This window comes from Saccopteryx leptura, chromosome 4, assembly GCF_036850995.1.
Source record: "Saccopteryx leptura isolate mSacLep1 chromosome 4, mSacLep1_pri_phased_curated, whole genome shotgun sequence".
NCBI lineage: Eukaryota > Metazoa > Chordata > Mammalia > Chiroptera > Emballonuridae > Saccopteryx > Saccopteryx leptura.
This window is the reverse complement of record NC_089506.1, coordinates 211,130,037-211,146,979: the sequence shown is the minus strand read 5'-3', so window position 1 is coordinate 211,146,979 and position 16,943 is coordinate 211,130,037. Positions and strand designations below refer to the sequence as shown.

At 49.1% G+C, this 16,943-nt stretch overlaps 1 protein-coding gene across 5 annotated transcripts in view; it reads right to left on the bottom strand.

Annotated features, from left to right (window-relative positions):
* CDIP1 (cell death inducing p53 target 1) overlaps positions 1 to 16,943 on the bottom strand; it is a 29,360-nt gene that overhangs the window by 1,731 nt on the left and 10,686 nt on the right. For 4 of the 5 annotated variants that reach the window (XM_066382735.1, XM_066382739.1, XM_066382736.1 and 1 more), the window contains 3 exons: positions 1,756 to 1,852; positions 1,062 to 1,163; positions 786 to 941 (listed from right to left, as the gene is read on the bottom strand). In XM_066382735.1, the coding sequence (XP_066238832.1) occupies positions 786 to 941; positions 1,062 to 1,143 (238 nt within the window). In that variant the 5' untranslated portion in view covers positions 1,144 to 1,163; positions 1,756 to 1,852. The remainder of the gene's footprint in view (positions 1 to 785; positions 942 to 1,061; positions 1,164 to 1,755; positions 1,853 to 16,943) is intronic. The other variant, XM_066382737.1, reaches the window with a different exon arrangement.

Below are 16,943 nucleotides of genomic sequence, written 5' to 3'. Positions count from 1 at the left end.
ATAGAAAACAGCAGACAGGTTACTGGTTTGTCACCTGCCACATAAGAGGTAAGCACAAAGGCCCAAGGCCCCCAGCACCCAGGACATGGTTGAAGCCTTGGATAATAGGCCCTGGGTCAAGGTGACTGTCCACATTCTCCTAGCTCTTCCTTGGGGTAGGGACCAAAAGAAAGAAGATACTTGACCCAGCCAGGCATGGCAGAGCTGAGAAGAAGACCCACTCTTCCCCTTGGTCTCCGCTTGATGCATTTGTTCCCTTGCCTCTGACACATAGCAGACTGGGCGCTGTGCTTAAGGACTTTAGCCACAGGAAGGAAAGCCACACCGCTCAGCAGCCCCTCTTGTGCACACAGGGCTCTCCCCACCAGCATCAGGTCCTGACTGCAGTGCTACCTGGCCCACCTGAACTGGGGACACATGCAGGAGCTTTAGGCCCTTCTCTGGCCTGAGTAGTCCCTCTGAAGAGCTGTTGCATGAGCAGGAGATCAGGCCTACACCATGGACTCAAGCTTTTGGCAGGGAGTAGCCCCTGTACCACCCATAAGTCCACAGCACCTGTCACTGTGCCCAAGGGGCCTTTCCACAAGTCAACTCCTGGCAGGGCCCCGGACTTCCCTCCTGGCTCTATGACACCTTCCCATGTCCACCTTCCATGCAGACAGTCCCCCGGCCTAAGTAGTAAAACACCCTCACATGCAACACCAGTCTGACTAGCAAGGACTGCACAACAACCCTCCTGGGCTGGGCAGACCGCTGCACTCTACTGGTATCCCTTCCAAACTTACCTGGAGGCATGAAGGCGCCATCTGCATTCACATGTGGAGGGATGAAGCCAGGTTGGGGCACTGGATGACCTGGTGGCTCATAGGGTGGGGGGCCAATGTCTGCAGGGGGCAGTGGCATGCCTGGTGGGGGCTGCATCACAGCAGGGGAGGTTCGGCCTGGACAGAAGCAGGGAAAGGAAGCTCAGGGCCCTAGCCACACTATCAGTGGGAGGGCTGCTTCAGCAGCTTGGATGGGCAAGGGCCAGAGACAGGACCTTCAGGAGCACTGAACCCTACCTGGTGTGGGCGGGGCTCCACTCTTCTCCAGAAGTGGGGCTGTGGGGCCTCCAGGATAAGGAGGGGGCGGGTCACTAGACATCTTTGAAGTTTCTCCTAAACCTGGAGAGAAAACCCATTAGTGAACTGTACTCCCAGCCACCCTACTGCCACTCAGACGCTGACATGTGACAAGGGGCTGCTACGCAAGATGTGTAACAGTCCCCAGAGAGCCACCCTTACTGAGTCCAAGCACATAGGGTCTCCTGTGTCTCCTACTGCAGGTGCAGGTGCCCCCTGCTTTGGGGGCTCAGGTCACCTTTTACTCCCTTCCATGTAAATCTTCACACCGGGCAAAGCAGGGCTGAGGAGCTGGGGCCCACTCCTTTAGGAGAAAGGCCACCAGGCTCCCTCTAGACACTAGAGATGCCCCACATCACCAGGGGTGACCATCATCATCCTCATCTCTCAGGAAGCTATTAACCTCAGAGGTCACCTGCACTTCCTGTTTGAAAGCCAGAGGGTGAGGGTAGCTTGGTGAGGAGGATGAAAGCTGATGAGGTAAGCCCCCCCCCCCCCCCCATCGGGAACCTAATCTAAGGATCCTCAGTGCAGCAGCTTGGGCACTGGTCCTCTCCACTCAGGGATTACTGTGCCAGCCTCCATGCCAGGGCACTATGGTCTCCTTGCTGAGGGGATCTGGGAGACATTTTACCTCCAATCCCAGGTTTTCAGAGTTGGTAGACAGGTGAGGCTCCTTCCAGTGCTGGCCTGGGTGGGCTCTGGAGGCTGTTCCAGAGGGCTCTGGGGGGCTGTTTCAGGGGGAGAACAACAGGTAGCTCCCTCAGCACCACAGCTGGGCTGGACCTGAAAACCTGGCTTCTATGAAGCCACACGCCTGCATTCGTCTGGCCTCCCCACCCTCTGCTGCCTAGCAGAGTACCATCCCTCATTCCTACCCACTCCTTAGGTCCCCCTCCCCCTTCTCATGGCTGGTCCTCTGCATCTTCTCCCCACAAGGCCCAGACCAGCGCCCCAGCAGTGGCTCTCAGCCAGTTGTGCACAGTTGTGTGTCTGCCCTTTGTTTTGTTAGGTGAATAGAGTAGGAAGGAAGATGGTGTCGGTTAAGTGGAACATTTTTCCTCATTTCCTTCACAGGGTTCACTGAGCACCTGTTTAGCACAGAAGATCCAGTGAAAGACTCCTCTAGTCTATGTAGCTCCCTCCTAGAGCCCACCAGTGTTCAGTTCAGAACCACACAGTAATGGAGGGCCGCAAAGAATCCTGCCAGGGAAGAGGGAGTCTGGAGCCACTAAGTTTATTAAATTTAATGAATCAGTGTCAGGGCCAGAGGGACCAAGTCCAAGCAACAAAAGACAAAAATAAATTCAATTTCATTAAAATTATAAACTGCTTCAAAAGACACCATCTATAAAGTAGAAGAGACAACCACAGACTGGAGGAAAATTTTTACAAATCATGTATCTCCTAAGAGACTTGTATTTAGAATATATAAAGAACTCTTCTAACTCATTAACAAAAAGACAACCCAATTAAAAAATGGACAATGGATCTGAGTAGACATTTCTCCAGAGATAAATGCCTAATAAGCATATGAAAAGAGGCTGACGCTGTTAGACACAAGGGGAATGCAAATCAAAACCACAAAGAGGCACCATTTCATACCCACTAGGATGGCTAAATGAAAAAAAGAAAAGTATTATGTAGAGAAACTGGAACCCTCACACACTGCTGGCTTGGTGCACCTGCTGTAGAAAATGTCTGGCAATTCATTAAGAGTAACCACGTGACCCAGTAATTCCACTCCTCTGGCAAGCATTAATATGCTTTATGTTTGTATGGAATGTCTATTCTGTATGTTTTATATAAGGAATCATAAAATAGTGGTCCTTTGTGACTGGCTTCTTTCACTGAGCATGTTTTTAAGGTTCATCCATGCTGAATGTGTCGATATTTCATTCCTTCTCATAGCTGAGTAATATTCCACTGTACAGATATATCCAGTTTGTTTCTTCATTTATCAGTTGATGGACATGAGTTATTTGTACTTTTCAGCTATTATGAATAATACTGCTTTGAAAATTCATGGGCATATTTTTGTATGACACTGCTTTTGAATTCTCAACTGAGCTATTTTTTTTTTTTTTTTTACAGAGAGTCAGAGAGAGGGATAGACAGGGACAGACAGACAGGAATGGAGAGATGAGAAGCATCAATCATTAGTTTTTCGTTGCACATTACAACACCTTAGTTGTTCATCGATTGCTTTCTTTTTTTTTTTTTCTTTTTTTTTTTTCTGAAGTTGGAAACGGAGAGGCAGTCAGACTCCCACATGTGCCTGACCGGGATCCACCCGGCATGCCCACCAGAGGGCGATGCTCTGCCCATCTGGGGTGTTGCTCTGCCGCAATCAGAGCCATTCTAGCGCCTGAGGCAGAGGCCACAAAGCCATCCTCAGCGCACGGGCAAACTTTGCTCCAATGGAGCCTTGGTTGCAGGAGGGGAAAAGAGAGACAGAGAGGAAGGAGAGGGGGAGGGGTGGAGAAGCAGATGGGCATTTCTCCTGTGTGCCCTGGCCAAGAATCAAACCTGGGTCTCCCGCACGCCAGGCCGACACTCTACCACTGAGCTAACCGGCCAGGGCCTCATTGATTGCGTTCTCATATGTGCCTTGACTGTGGGCCTTCAGCAGACCGAGTAACCCCTTGCTCGAGCCAGCAACCTTGGGCTCAAGCTGGTGAGCTCAGGGTCTCGAACCTGGGTTTTCTGCATTCCAGTCCGACGCTCTATCCACTGCGCCACCGCCCGGTCAGGCAGTTTTAAACCTTTTTTTTTTTTTTTTTTTTTTTTTGTATTTTTCTGAAGCTGGAAATGGGGAGAGACAGTCAGACAGACTCCCGCATGCGCCCGACCGGGATCCACCCGGCACGCCCACCAGGGGCGAAGCTCTGCCCACCAGGGGGCGATGCTCTGCCCCTCCGGGGCGTCGCTCTCCCGCGACCAGAGCCACTCTAGCACCTGGGGCAGAGGCCAAGGAGCCATCCCCAGCACCCGGGCCATCTTTGCTCCAATGGAGCCTTGGCTGCGGGAGGGGAAGAGAGAGACAGAGAGGAAGGAGGGGGGGTGGAGAAGCAAATGGGCGCTTCTCCTATGTGCCCTGGCCGGGAATCGAACCCGGGTCCCCTGCACGCCAGGCCGACGCTTTACCGCTGAGCCAACCGGCCAGGGCCGTTTTAAACCTTTTTAATGTCATATATTTCTCCCATCGCGCACGCAGACCCTATGACCAAAATTTTGATAATCCCTAAAATGGGTGCATCACTGTTTACTTGAATGACCCCTAAGGCATTTACTTGTTACTTTCAAAAAACAAGTAAATAGGGAGTACTTTTTTCATTTCTTGAATTATTTCTTTGGGCTAATCTTGCCAGAAGATTATCAAAGGGTATCAACATTTTATACGTCTTGTGAAGGATTTCAATTTACAGTGCAAACTTCATATACTGCTATCACAATTTGTAATGCTGCTGACATTTGAATACTTTTATTCCTTTGACTACTATGAGGTGGAACATCTCCCCATGTCCTTATAAGGTACACGCTTGCTCTTGAGCGTTGCTGGTTACAGTATAATTATCCTTTGAAGACATGGAGGCCAAGAAAGTACAGGACATGTCCAAGGTCACGTGGCATATTCATTATAGAGGAAGAGTGAGTCTAGGACACTGAGTGACTCTACCACCCTCCACATCTAGCGGCAGGTGAATGCAGGTGAAGTCCAGCAGTACCATGTCAAGAATGGAGCAGCAGAGCCTCTAGAGCAGGGGTAGTCAACCTTTTTATACCTACTGCCCACTTTTGTATCTCTGTTAGTAGTAAAATTTTCTAACTGCCCACTGGTTCCACAGTAATGATGATTTATAAAGTAGGGAAGTAACTTTACTTTATAAAATTGATAAAGCAGAGTTACAACAAGTTAAAGCATATAATAATCACCAAGTACTTTATGTTGGGTATTCGCTAAATTTGGCAGCATAAGTCTTTATAAAACAACTTACTATAGTTAAATCTATCTTTTTATTTATACTTTGGTTGCTCCGCTACCGCCCACCATGAAAGTTGGAACACCCACTAGTGGGTGGTAGGGACCAGGTTGACTATCACTGCTCTAGAGCATCACAAAAGGCCCCCCTTCCAGGCAAGAACCACTGCTCGTCTATCAGGTATCCTAATTGGAGAAAAAGGAGCCAAGTCTGTTAGAACATGGCCCACCACCTGCCATAAACTCCCATCTTATGTCTGTATGGGATTCCTCTGGGATGCCTCCACTGTCCATCATGCCTCCCCAGCTCACTGGGGAACTGGCCAGGCCCTGGTATGCTCTGAGCGGTTGGGAAGAAGAGCTGCACTGAGCTAGGTGAGTCACTGGAGCATCTTTAGGTTCTTGAGAGAGGAAGTAGCCTGGGTCCTCCAAACCTCTCTACATCCACGGAGCATGTGCACTTGTGCGTACACACCAAGCACTACCTCTGAGGATGCAGGCAATGCCTGCATTCTCATAAAAAAAACAACAACCAACTAGATCTAAGTCTGTTGTCTCCCAGAGCACAAGAATTTTAGTTTTAGAATTCCATCATCATCATGATGGTACAAAGTCCCCCTTGGTGTCCATGCAACCCTGAACTGCTATAGGTACAGAGGTACACTGCTGCAGGCCACAGAGATGCTCAGAACATGCACAGGGATACTTCCACTCCAGGCACTGACTGCATGCACCAGAACTCCTCCTCCTATCCCTTCACTTTGGAGCAGGGCCCTGCTGCTCCATCTCGGTTTCCTCCTCTCCCTCCACATACACCCCTATCCTCTAGCTACCTTCCTGAACTACGGCAGAGACTGGGGGTGGGCCCCTTCATATAAAAGAGAGAGGTTTCTGAAAAATGGCTCATGAAGATTTACAGAACTCAAACCCCAGTTTCTCCACCACTTTCCTCCCAATATAAAACCAAATGTGCCTGACCTGTGGTGGCGCAGTGGATAAAGCATCGACCTGGAAATGCTGAGGTTGCTGGTTCGAAACCCTGGGCTTGCCTGGTCAAGGCACATATGGGAGTTGATGCATCCGGCTCCTCCCCCTTTCTCTATCTCTGTCTTTCTCTCCTCTCTCTCCTCTCTAAAAATGAATAAATAAAACAAAAAACAAAACCAAATGTGTATTCCCACAAAACTCCATCGTCTAAGGTGCAAGGAAATCTATAAGCACGCAGTATTTTTAAAAGTCATGTGGGCCACATCTGTGGTGTTGCAGTGGATAAAGCTTTGACCTGGAATGCTGAGGTTGCTGGTTCAAAACCCCAGGCTTGCCTGGTCAAGGCACATATGGAAAGCAACTACAAGGTGATGCTTCCCCACTTCTCACCTTCTAGTCTAAAATGAATAAAGAAAAAGTCACATGGGCCCTGGCTGGTTGGCTAAAGCATCAGCCTGGCCTATGGATGTCCTGGGTTCCATTCCCAGTCATAGCACATAAGCAACCATCTGCTTCTCTTCTCCTCCTCCTCCTCCTCTCCCTCTTCCCTTTGCGCAGTCAGTGGCTCTATTGGTTTGAACGTTGGCCCTGGGTGCTGAGGTGTTGGTCCAAGTGCATCATAAAAAATAGCTTGATTTTGGCCCTGGCCGGTTGGCTCAGTGGTAGAGCATCGGCCTGGTGTACAGGAGTCCCAGGTTTGATTCCCAGCCAGGGCACACAGGAGAAGTGCCCATCTGCTTCTCCACCCCTCCCCCTCTCTTTCCTCTGTGTCTCTCTCTTCCCCTCCCGCAGCCAGGGCTCCACTGGAGCAAAGTTGGCCTGGGCGCTGAGGATGGCTCTGTGGCCTCTGCTTCAGGCACTAGAATGGCTCTGGTTGCAACAGAGTGACGCCTCAGATGGGCAGAGCATCGCCCCCTGGTGGGCGTGCCAGGTGGATCCCGGTCGGGTGCATGCGAGAGTCTGACTGCCTCCCCTTTCCAAATTCAGAAAAATACAAAAAAACCCCACAAAACTTGATTTTGAGCACTGGCCTCAGACAGGTTGCTGGGTAGATCCTGGTCAGGGTGCATGCAGGAGTCTGTCTCACCATCTCCCCTCTCACTTAAAAAAATAAAGTTAAGCCTGACCAGGTGGTGCAGTGGATAGAGCATCAGACTGTGACGCAGAGGACTCAGGTTCGAAACCCTGAGGTTGCTGGCTTGAGTGTAGGCTCATCTGGTTTGAGCAAGGCTCACCAGCTTGAGCCCAATGTCGCTGGCTTGAGCAAGGGGTCACTCGGTCTGCTGTAGCCCACCCCCCGGTCAAGGCACATATGAAAAAGCAATCAATGAACAACTAAGGTGCCGCAACAAAAAATTGATGCTTCTCATCTCTCTCCCTTCCTGTTTATCCCTATCTATCCCTCTGTCTGTCTCTGTCATAAAAAATAGTCACATGTCTAAAATCCAAAGTTTTCCAATAAAAATGCACACAGCACAAATTAAGCTACAAACACAAATGTGGCGTCAAGATCTCAGCCCCTGTGATTCCAATGGTGGACAGGTGCTGGAGTGTTGGTAATGAGAGGCTAAGGAAAAGGCCCTGAGACCTGTGGGCTTGCAGTTCCCAGGAGAGGAGAGCAAGGCCTGGTGTCCTAGGAGCTAAATGAAGTCAACTTGCAGCCCCGGAAACCCGAAACAGGCCTCCCAGCCTCCTGTTTAAATCTTATAGTTATGAATTATGAAAAAATAGGGAATGTCTGAAAACCTTCACAAGTTTAACATTAAACAGAACAGGAGTTCCTCTAGGGGCCCAAAGGACTTTACATAGTACACCCCTTCACACCCTCTGGATTTTGTAAATGTGCAAGTTATACCCAGTTAAAATAATAAAATACAAAAAATTCTCTCAGAACAGAGCTGGAGATCCAGCTGACCAGCCAACACAGTGCTGACCCCCAGCGGTGCACAGGTGTGAGGGCAGAGATAGGACAAGGCTCAGACTCCACCCTGCCTCAGATCTCATGAACATCTAGCTCTTCCTGACTCACCCATGAGCATTGGGGCAGAGGTGTTCTCAGCCAAAACACAGTAAATGAGAAAGAACAGTCTTAAATAAGGTCCTTGGGTAACAGCATTGGCATACCTGTCCAAGGCCCACTGAAGTGTAGCAACAATCACACCAGATACTGGCTGAGAGGGTAGTGCATTCCAGGAACACACTTCTCTCCCAAGCCTTGTAGGATTGCAGAAGAGACATCACAGAGAAAGTACACAGAGGGAATCCTCACACCATTGTCAGACTGACATTCCCTGGGAGCTTGCTATGAGTGCAACAGAACAAGTATGAACTCAGTCCTCAAACCAGCCTACAGGCAGCTTTCTAGCATCTCCATTTTAGAGAAAGTCAAATCCAGCTCAGTTATGTGCCCAGGGTCACACAGCCTTGCAAGTAAAAATTGTAGATCTTTCCAAGGAATTCCTGAACCTTCAATTCCTATTCACCTGTTTTCAGGCACAGTTCTAGGGGTGCTAGGAAATTTCCCACTTAGCAATGAAAAACAGCCATGTGCTGCCGCCCAGCCTTGATGGCTCCTACTTTAGAAGCCATGCGCCCTTGGGAAGTAGCCCCTCCAGAAATGTGTATAGGGCAGAGGCTGGGTTCCTGAGGCTTTGAGGATCTGACAAAGAAAATAAATGTCCCCTTGACTGCATTTTCAGGTTGAGGCCCCACCTGGAAGGAACGGCCCAGGGCAGGGAAGCAAAGTTAGAAGTCTCAAGACTCTTGAGAAGGTACTGTGAGGACTCAAGTACATGCTACGAGCCTGCAGCTTCCCCATTGCTGTTCAGTGTAATATACATCAGAGGCCTGTGTCCTTGAGGGGATCAGCAAGGTAACTCTTAGGATGAAGAGGGCTACAGGGCGAGGCTCAGGGGAGCTGGAGACAGACTTAAGAGAGCCCCAGGGACAAGGGGGTGGTGAGTCGTGGCTAGGAGAGGGACACCGAGTGCTGTTACCCTTATAGGGGAGGGAGGTGGGCTTGCATGTGCCCCTTGGTCCACTGGGGGACAGAATCGGGGCCACTTGAGGCCCAATCTGTTCCCTGTGTCCACAAGCAAACACAGCATAGCGCCTGCTGAACTTTTACACAGAGAATTATTCCAGTCACCCTAAAGCGAGATGAGGCTTGTCTCCACGTCTGACTTTGGACCCACCACCTGCCCACTCCCCGCTGCGATCTCATTTTACTTTCCCAAGGGCACAGGCACTGGGGGCTTCTTAGGGCAGGGTGGGGGAAGGACAGTTCTGCCAGGCACTTCCCTACCTCAGCCAAGCAAAACCCTGAGTGCCACCTGCCATTCTGGTGGGATCAGCAGCCACTGTAGAATCTAGGCCTGCTCAAGTGCCAGTCTGTTCCGGAGTGGAAACTTTGGCTCTGCACCCCAATGCTGGGAGCCCAGCTTCAGCCCCTCCAGCTCCTGAGCCCTCATACCACCCCCCACCATCAGCCATGTCACAGAGTAATCAGGCCTCATCTACACAGAGCAGCTCTTGAGTTTCTTCCAGGTGAGTGGGAGGAACATGGTGAGGGTTTTCCCAGGTGTGAGGATGAAAAGTGTTCTGAGACTCCTGCTGTGGGTTTTATAGTATGGGGCTATGAAAACAAGCAAAACTGCTTCATTACCCCCAACCGCAACCTCCACCCCAACCCCAGCCCGTCTTTAATCCATCTAAGCAGCCACGGAGGAATGGGACAGCTCTGAGGAAAGAATGCAGTCTTCCAATGGGGGCCAGGATGGCAAGAACCCAAGACCCCACCGCCTCTCCAATTCACAGGGGAGGGAGGGTTTGGCAGTTCACCAGTTAATGGAAAGCGGAGAGCATGGATGGAGTGTAGGGCTCCGGATTCAATCAGCCCCGTCTGAGCCTCATTCTTCCTGGGGACCTGAGACGAGAACCCCTGCCTCTGGCTGGCTGCATGCAGAGCAGTGATGACGACGCATGCCCTGTACTGGGCAGACCTGCTGTGCAGGGAAGAATTCTTTTTTTTTTTTTTTAATTTTTATTTTATTTATTCATTTTAGAGGAGAGGGGAGAGAGAGAGAGAGAAAGAGAGAGAAAGAGAGAAAGAGAGAGAGAGAAAGAGAAAGGGGGGAAGAGCAGGGAGCATCAATTCCCATATATGCCTTGACCAGACTAGTGCAGGGTTTTGAACCGGCAACCTCAGTGTTCCCAGGTCGATGCTTTATCCACTGCGCCACCAGAGGTCAGGCATGGGGAAGAATTCTTTAGGGTGAAAACATACAGCTACCAGGGTTATGAAAATGTTCTTGAATTTGACAGTGGTGATGGCTGCACAATTGTGACATTAAAACCACTGAATTGTGTGTGCACTTTGAAAAGCTGAATTGTATAGTTTGTGAATTATATCTCAAAAAAAAATCAGAAAGCAAAAACAAAATACAAACCACTCAGGTCAAGATAGTTCTCTTTGTATATAATATGCATGGATATAAATGAAAGACAGCAAAGATACACCTCAGACCGAAATCTTAGCCAGGGTCTACTTTTTTTTTTTTTAATTAAACAAACAAGGCTCTGGCCTGTTGGCTCAGTGGATAGAGCATTGGCCTAGTGTGCAGAAGTGCTGGGTTCGATCCCTGGTAAGGGCACATAGGAGAAGCGACCGTCTGCTTCTCCACCCCTCCCCCTCTTGCTTCTCCCTCTCTCTCTCTCTCTCTCTCTTCCCCTCCTGCAGCCATGGCTTGATTGGAGCAGGCTGGCACTGGGCGCTAAGGATGGCTCCACTACCTCCGCCCCAGGTGCTAAAAAGAGCCCAGTTGCAAGCATGGCCCCAGATGAGCAGAGTATCACCCCCTAGTAGGCTTGCTGGGTGTATCCTGGTCGGGGTGCATGCAGGAGTCTGTCTCTCTGCCTCCCCTCCTCTCACTGAAGGAAAAAAAAAGAAGCCAAGATGGTTTTTGTGTATTATTTGTGTAATTAAAAACAAAATTTTGGAAAAAAAAAACAAAAACAAATTTTTGAAAGGAATATAATTGTAGAATAGCTCAGTAAGGGACAGCTTTGATTCCTGGTGATACAGGAGGAAGGACACCGTCTCCACCTCCTGGTGCTCAATTTCAGCTGCTCTCTCACCTGGGTCTCCCCATTTTTCCAAGAGGATTTCAAAGCACAAGACCTCTGAGCCCTGGGGAACACCTCTGAGCCCTGGGGAACACCTCTGGGCCCTGGGAAAAGCCTCTGGCATTCTGCTCTGTTCCTGACTCTTCATCATTCACTGGCGAGAATGATGTTGTTGATCAGGGCCAAAGCCAAGCCAAGGCCAAAGCCAAGCCAAAACGGCAGCCTAAGTCAGCTCAGGCGGCTCCTGGTGGGAGCTGGGCAGGCCTGGGCCCTCGCCAGCAGGATCTGCTCCTCTGCTTACGGCTGCTACTCAGGCGAGACTCTGCAGTCTACATGGTCCTGTACACGGCCGTCCTGCATACTGCCATGAGGGTGCCAACCCTGTCTCCACATCCAGTCTCACTCCAGACAGGACCTGTCATGGAAGTATACCCACACACCCTTCTGAAGAAGGCCTGGTCTGAGAGGGTGGGGAGGGAGCAGTTTGAAGCTGAGACCCGCCTACACATGAGTGGGAAATCCTGAAGAACTGAGGACAAGAGCCCAAAAAGAAGACTTTTTTTCCTTTTAATGTATTTTGAGAGAGACAGAGAGACAGGAAGGGAGAGAAATGAGAAGCATCAGCTCCTAGTTGCTTTCCCTTTGTGCAGTGATTGCTTCCCAGAGAGGGAGGAGGGGGGAGTGAGAAATCAACTAGTAGCTGCTTTCACTTTAATCGTACATTGAGCTTCTCCTATGTACTTTGACTGGGCTGCGCCAGTGTCCCCTTGCTCAAGCCAGCAACCTCAGGCTTTTCATGCCAGTGACCCTTATGCTCAAGCCAGCAAGCTTTGGGATCATGTTGACAATTCCCTCACGCAAACCACCGAACCCACACTGATGAGCCTGCACTCAGAGCCAGCAACCTCAGAGTTTTGAACCAGAGACCTCAGTGTTCCAGGCCGATGCTTTATCCACTGCGCTACCAGGTTAGGCCAGAAGGAGAACTTTCCAACATCAGTTTCCTCCACAGGCTGCTAGAGTAGTTAGTGGTTTTGAAACCTTTGGTCTCAGGACGTCCTTTACACTTGATTATTGAGGACTCCAAAAAGAATTTGTGTTGTAGGTTATATCTATCAGTACCTAGCATATTAGAAATAAAAAATGAGCAACTTAAAAAGTATTTATTAATTAATTAAAAATGAACTCATTATATGTTAACATAAATAACATTTGAAAATTAACTACTTTCTGAAACAAATTTAATGAGAAAAGAGGCCTCATTTTACATTTTTGCAAACCTTTTAAATGTCTGGCTTAAAAGAAGGCAGCTGGACTCTCTATCTGCTTCTCTATCTACCGCAGGAAAATCCAGCCTCCCACATTTAAATAGTAGTTAGAAAAGAGACAAGCATTTGAACAGTCTTTTCAGATAATTGCAGATATTCTTCAATATTATGTAAAAATTTTACAAGTTATATTTTCTTTTTTTAATTTATTGATGTTAAAGAGAGAGGAAAAGAGAGAGAGAGAGAGGCAGAAACATCAATCTGTTTCTGTATGTGCTTTTTTGTGCGTGACAGAGACAGAGGGACAGATAGGGACAGACAAGAAGGGAGAGAGATGAGAAGTATCAAGTCTTCACTGCGCCATCTTAGTTGTTCACTGACTGCTTTCTCATAGGTGCCTTGACGGGGGGGGGGGGGGGTGTGTTAGTCCGATGCTTTATCCACTGTGCTACTACCTGGTCAGGCTGTTTCTGTATGTGCTTTGACCAGAGATTAAACTGTCAACTCAGTAGATGAGGATGATACTCTAACCAACCAAGCTATCTGGCCAGGGGTCAGTGTAGTTTGTTTCTTTCTTTTTTTTTTCTTTTTTTCTTTTTCTTTCTTTCTTTCTTTCTTTCTTTCTTTCTTTCTTTCTTTCTTTCTTTCTTTCTTTCTTTTTTTCTTTCTTTCTCTTTCTTTCTCTCTCTCTTTCTTTCTGTGACAGAAAGAGGGACAGACAAGGACAGACAGACAGGAAGGCAGAGAGATAACAATTCTTCATTGTAGCTCCTTAGTTATTCATTGACTGCGTTCTCATATGTGCCTTGATGGGGGGGGGCTCCAGCAGAGTGAGTGACCCCTTGCTCAAGCCAGCAACCTTGGGCTCAAGCCAGCAACCTTGGGCTTCAAGCCAGTGACCTTTGGGATCAAGCCAGTGACCCTGTGCTCAATTTGGTGAGCCCGCGCTCAACCTGGATGAGCCCACCCACAAACCAGTGACCTTGAGGTCTCGAACCTGGGTCCTTTGCATCCCAGTCCGAGGCTCTACCCACTGCTCCACTACCTGGTCAAGCTTTCTTTTTCTCAAAGATTTTATTTATTGATTTTAGAGAGAGAAGGTGGGGAGAGGAAGCATCAACTCATAATAGTTCCTTTTTTATTTTTTAAACATGACCCCATGGTCATTATCTTTTTTTTTTTAATATTTTATTTATTGATTTTTAGATAGATAGATAGAGAGAGAGAGAGAGAGAGAGAGAGAGAAGGGGGAGGAGCAGGAAGCATCAACTCCCATATGAGCCTTGACCAGGCAAGCCCAAGGTTTTGAACCGGCAACCTCAGTGTTCCAGGTCGACACTTTATCCCACTGCGCCACCACAGGTCAGGCAGTAGTTCCTTTTTATATGTGCCTTGAGCAGGCAAACCAAGGGTTTTAAACCAGCAACCTTAGGATTCCAGGTGGATACTTTATCCACTGTGCCACCACAGGTCAAGCAATTTATTTTTATTGCTTCTCACTTGTGCCTTGACCAGGGATTGTACCCATGACCTCTGGTGTGCTGGGTGGATGCTTTACCCACTGAGTCACCCAGCCAGGGCTGTAGTTTCTTAAAGGTTGCAATATGGAACCTGAATCCTTAACAATGACTTTTTCCTACTCTATTACATTAAACTTCCTTGGTCTACCTTGCACTGTAATGGTTTTACACATGCATAATTTTGTAACAGCATGCATGGTTTACTGGAAAATATTAGTTCACAAGTACGAGCCCGGATTATGTAGATTTAGCTATGTTGACACATCTCATTATGTAATCTCCCCCTTAAAAAACTGACATTGTTACTATCACCACCAACCTCATAAAAAAGTCTATCATGAAGCTCTCAAATTCACAGTGGTAGATACAAGTTTTCTACCTAATTTTTATTTGAAAGTTCAAATTTTATCATTGGCAACAATAACAAATCTATCATTGGCAACAAATACAAAAACAAAGGCTCACTTTGTTCATTTTCAAGAAAATGTCTGCTAAATCCCCAAGTCTGAATAACCAGTTTTTCTTTCAACATCTGAGTGCAATGAAGAAGCCAGGTTGTCAGCTCACAGCTCAAACCATACTCGTGCTTTCCTCTGAGGCGGCCACCACACTGAACACATATGCTGTCTGTCGCCTTACATTTCCTCACATGGAGTATTAAAAAGGGGTACTCAAGGGTCAAGATTTAATGAAGTTAATGACTTTTAAATGCTTTTTCTTAAATGAAACTGGAACGTGTGTGTGTGTGTGTGTGCGCGCGCGCGCGCGCGCACGCGCAGTGAACACAATTACAACAATGATTGGCAGGGTGTGGTGCCACTGCCATGGGTGGGGTCGGCCTGGCAGCAGTTCATTCCCCACTGCTTTTGCAGACCAATGTGAACGTCAACACAATGATAAAAGGCAACAGAACTAATAGCATCTTAGTGTTCATCAAAATAGTTCTGACCCTCAGTACCTGAAAAATCTTAGGAAGCCTCCATGTGACTGCACCTCACCTTTTAGACGAGATCGGGCACGTTCAGGGTGGTATGGCCGTAGACCACCTCACCTTTTAAAAACCACCATGCTAAAGGAACCCCAACGGAATGTAAGGGAGTCCCTGCAGACAGAGGGACCAAGTGGACTGTCCCAGTGAGCCCGAGTTGCTGCTGTGGCAGCAAGGCCCCGACCCAGGGAGGCTTGCTGAAATGTGCAGGGCTTTAAAGGAAGCATCAGACTAGTTCAGACCCAGATCCATCACTTTCTAGCTGCGTGATCCACTGAGCCTCGGTTTCCTCATTTGTAAATGGAGTTATCAATGTTTACGTCTCAGGACTGGAGCAAGGTTTACAATACACAGTGTATGCAAAATGCCCAGAGCAGCTCAGGGACTAACACGCAGGAACAGTGAATAAACAGCACCTGCTATCCTCATTACTTATGGTGAACAACTTCCAACAGAAAGGAACAACAGGCACTGGAGCCTCTGCCAGGGCAGCTTCTGTTCCCACCACAGCGGGGATCCTGTGTGTGCTCCTCACAGGATCCCGGGGGAATAGCCATCAATCCCAGCCTGCTCAGCTAAGCCAGCAGAGCTCATCTGCAGCACAGCCAAGTGGAGGCCACGTGCTCTGGGGGGCCCCTGAGACAACTCTTGGCAAGGAAGGGACACTAGCAATCCTCCGACAGGGTCGTCACTCCTTTCAGACAGCTGCCGTGGAGCTCCATGGTCAGTGATGCCCGGAAGGGCACTCTGCCCACAGACCCTGGGTGTCCACTGGAGATGCTGGCGGCAGCTGCTGCAAGGCTGCATTTCCCAGGCTGGACTGGCTTGCTCCCGCCTCTCCCTGAGGGCCTCACCCTCCCTGCAGCCATGGCACCAGGATGCCAGCTGGCCTCAGAGGGGCTCCTCTGTCCCCAGGAGGCAGGTTCGAGGCATCTGGCCAGGAGCAGAGCTTTGGGCTTTGCTGGGAAAACTAAAAGGCAGCTCCCACTACTGAACAAAGGAGGTACCCATTGCATGGGGAGGAGCAGAGGCCCAGTGGGAAATCAAACACCCTGCCTGGCCCCTGGGTCTCCGAGACTGCCCAGAGGATGGATAAGGGGAGTGCACACAGCCTGTGCCGAGCGTGCAGGCCCAGTGGGTCTCGTCTGTTCCTGGGAGGCCTGGCCCACGGGTGACTTCTTCCACACTGCACCTGCCCATCTTGGAGGCTGCATGAGAACTGAGATCATGCAATGTGAGTGTCCCTACAACTGGGGCACTTACTTGCCGGATATGGCTGCTGACTCCCTGGGTAATGAATGCCACATACTGCTCTGTTCCCTCAACTCCCCCAGTGGGGCTTAAGAACAGTCTGCCTGGTGGCCACTTAAAGAGGTCCTCAGAGCAGGGACAGGGAATAACCAGCAGTCTGTTCATGATGACATATAGTTTCAGTACTGACTTTGTGCAGGGCAGAGGCTGGGGAAGAGGCAGGGAGTGAAAGGTGCAGTCCTGCCTCCCAGTAGCTACAATCAAACGGGGGAGACAGGTATTATAATCACACTAAAACCTAAAACCTAGTTACAAAGTGCAACCAACAGACAGGGAAGTCCAGGGGACTGAAAGATCTGATCCAATGCAAGAATCAGGGAACATCTTTCCAAGCAAGCTGGGAGGAGGAAGTCGAGTTAATGAGACCAGCAGGCAAATGCGGGAATGGGAAACAGTGGCGTATAAACAAGTGGTCCATATCTGAAAAGCTCCCATTAAGGCTTCCCAATGACTGGCTTTTTCCAGCTCACACCACCTCCACCCTCAGAGGCGGGAGGCGCTGGCTGGCTGAGCAGCCCCCGGGGGGCTGCCAAGTTCTAGCACTGGTGGTACTGGGACACCCTGAACACAGCCATCTTCCACTGCCCTTCCTGATGGAATCGGGGTGAGAGGCAATCCACTTGTGGCTTGAACCATTTATTT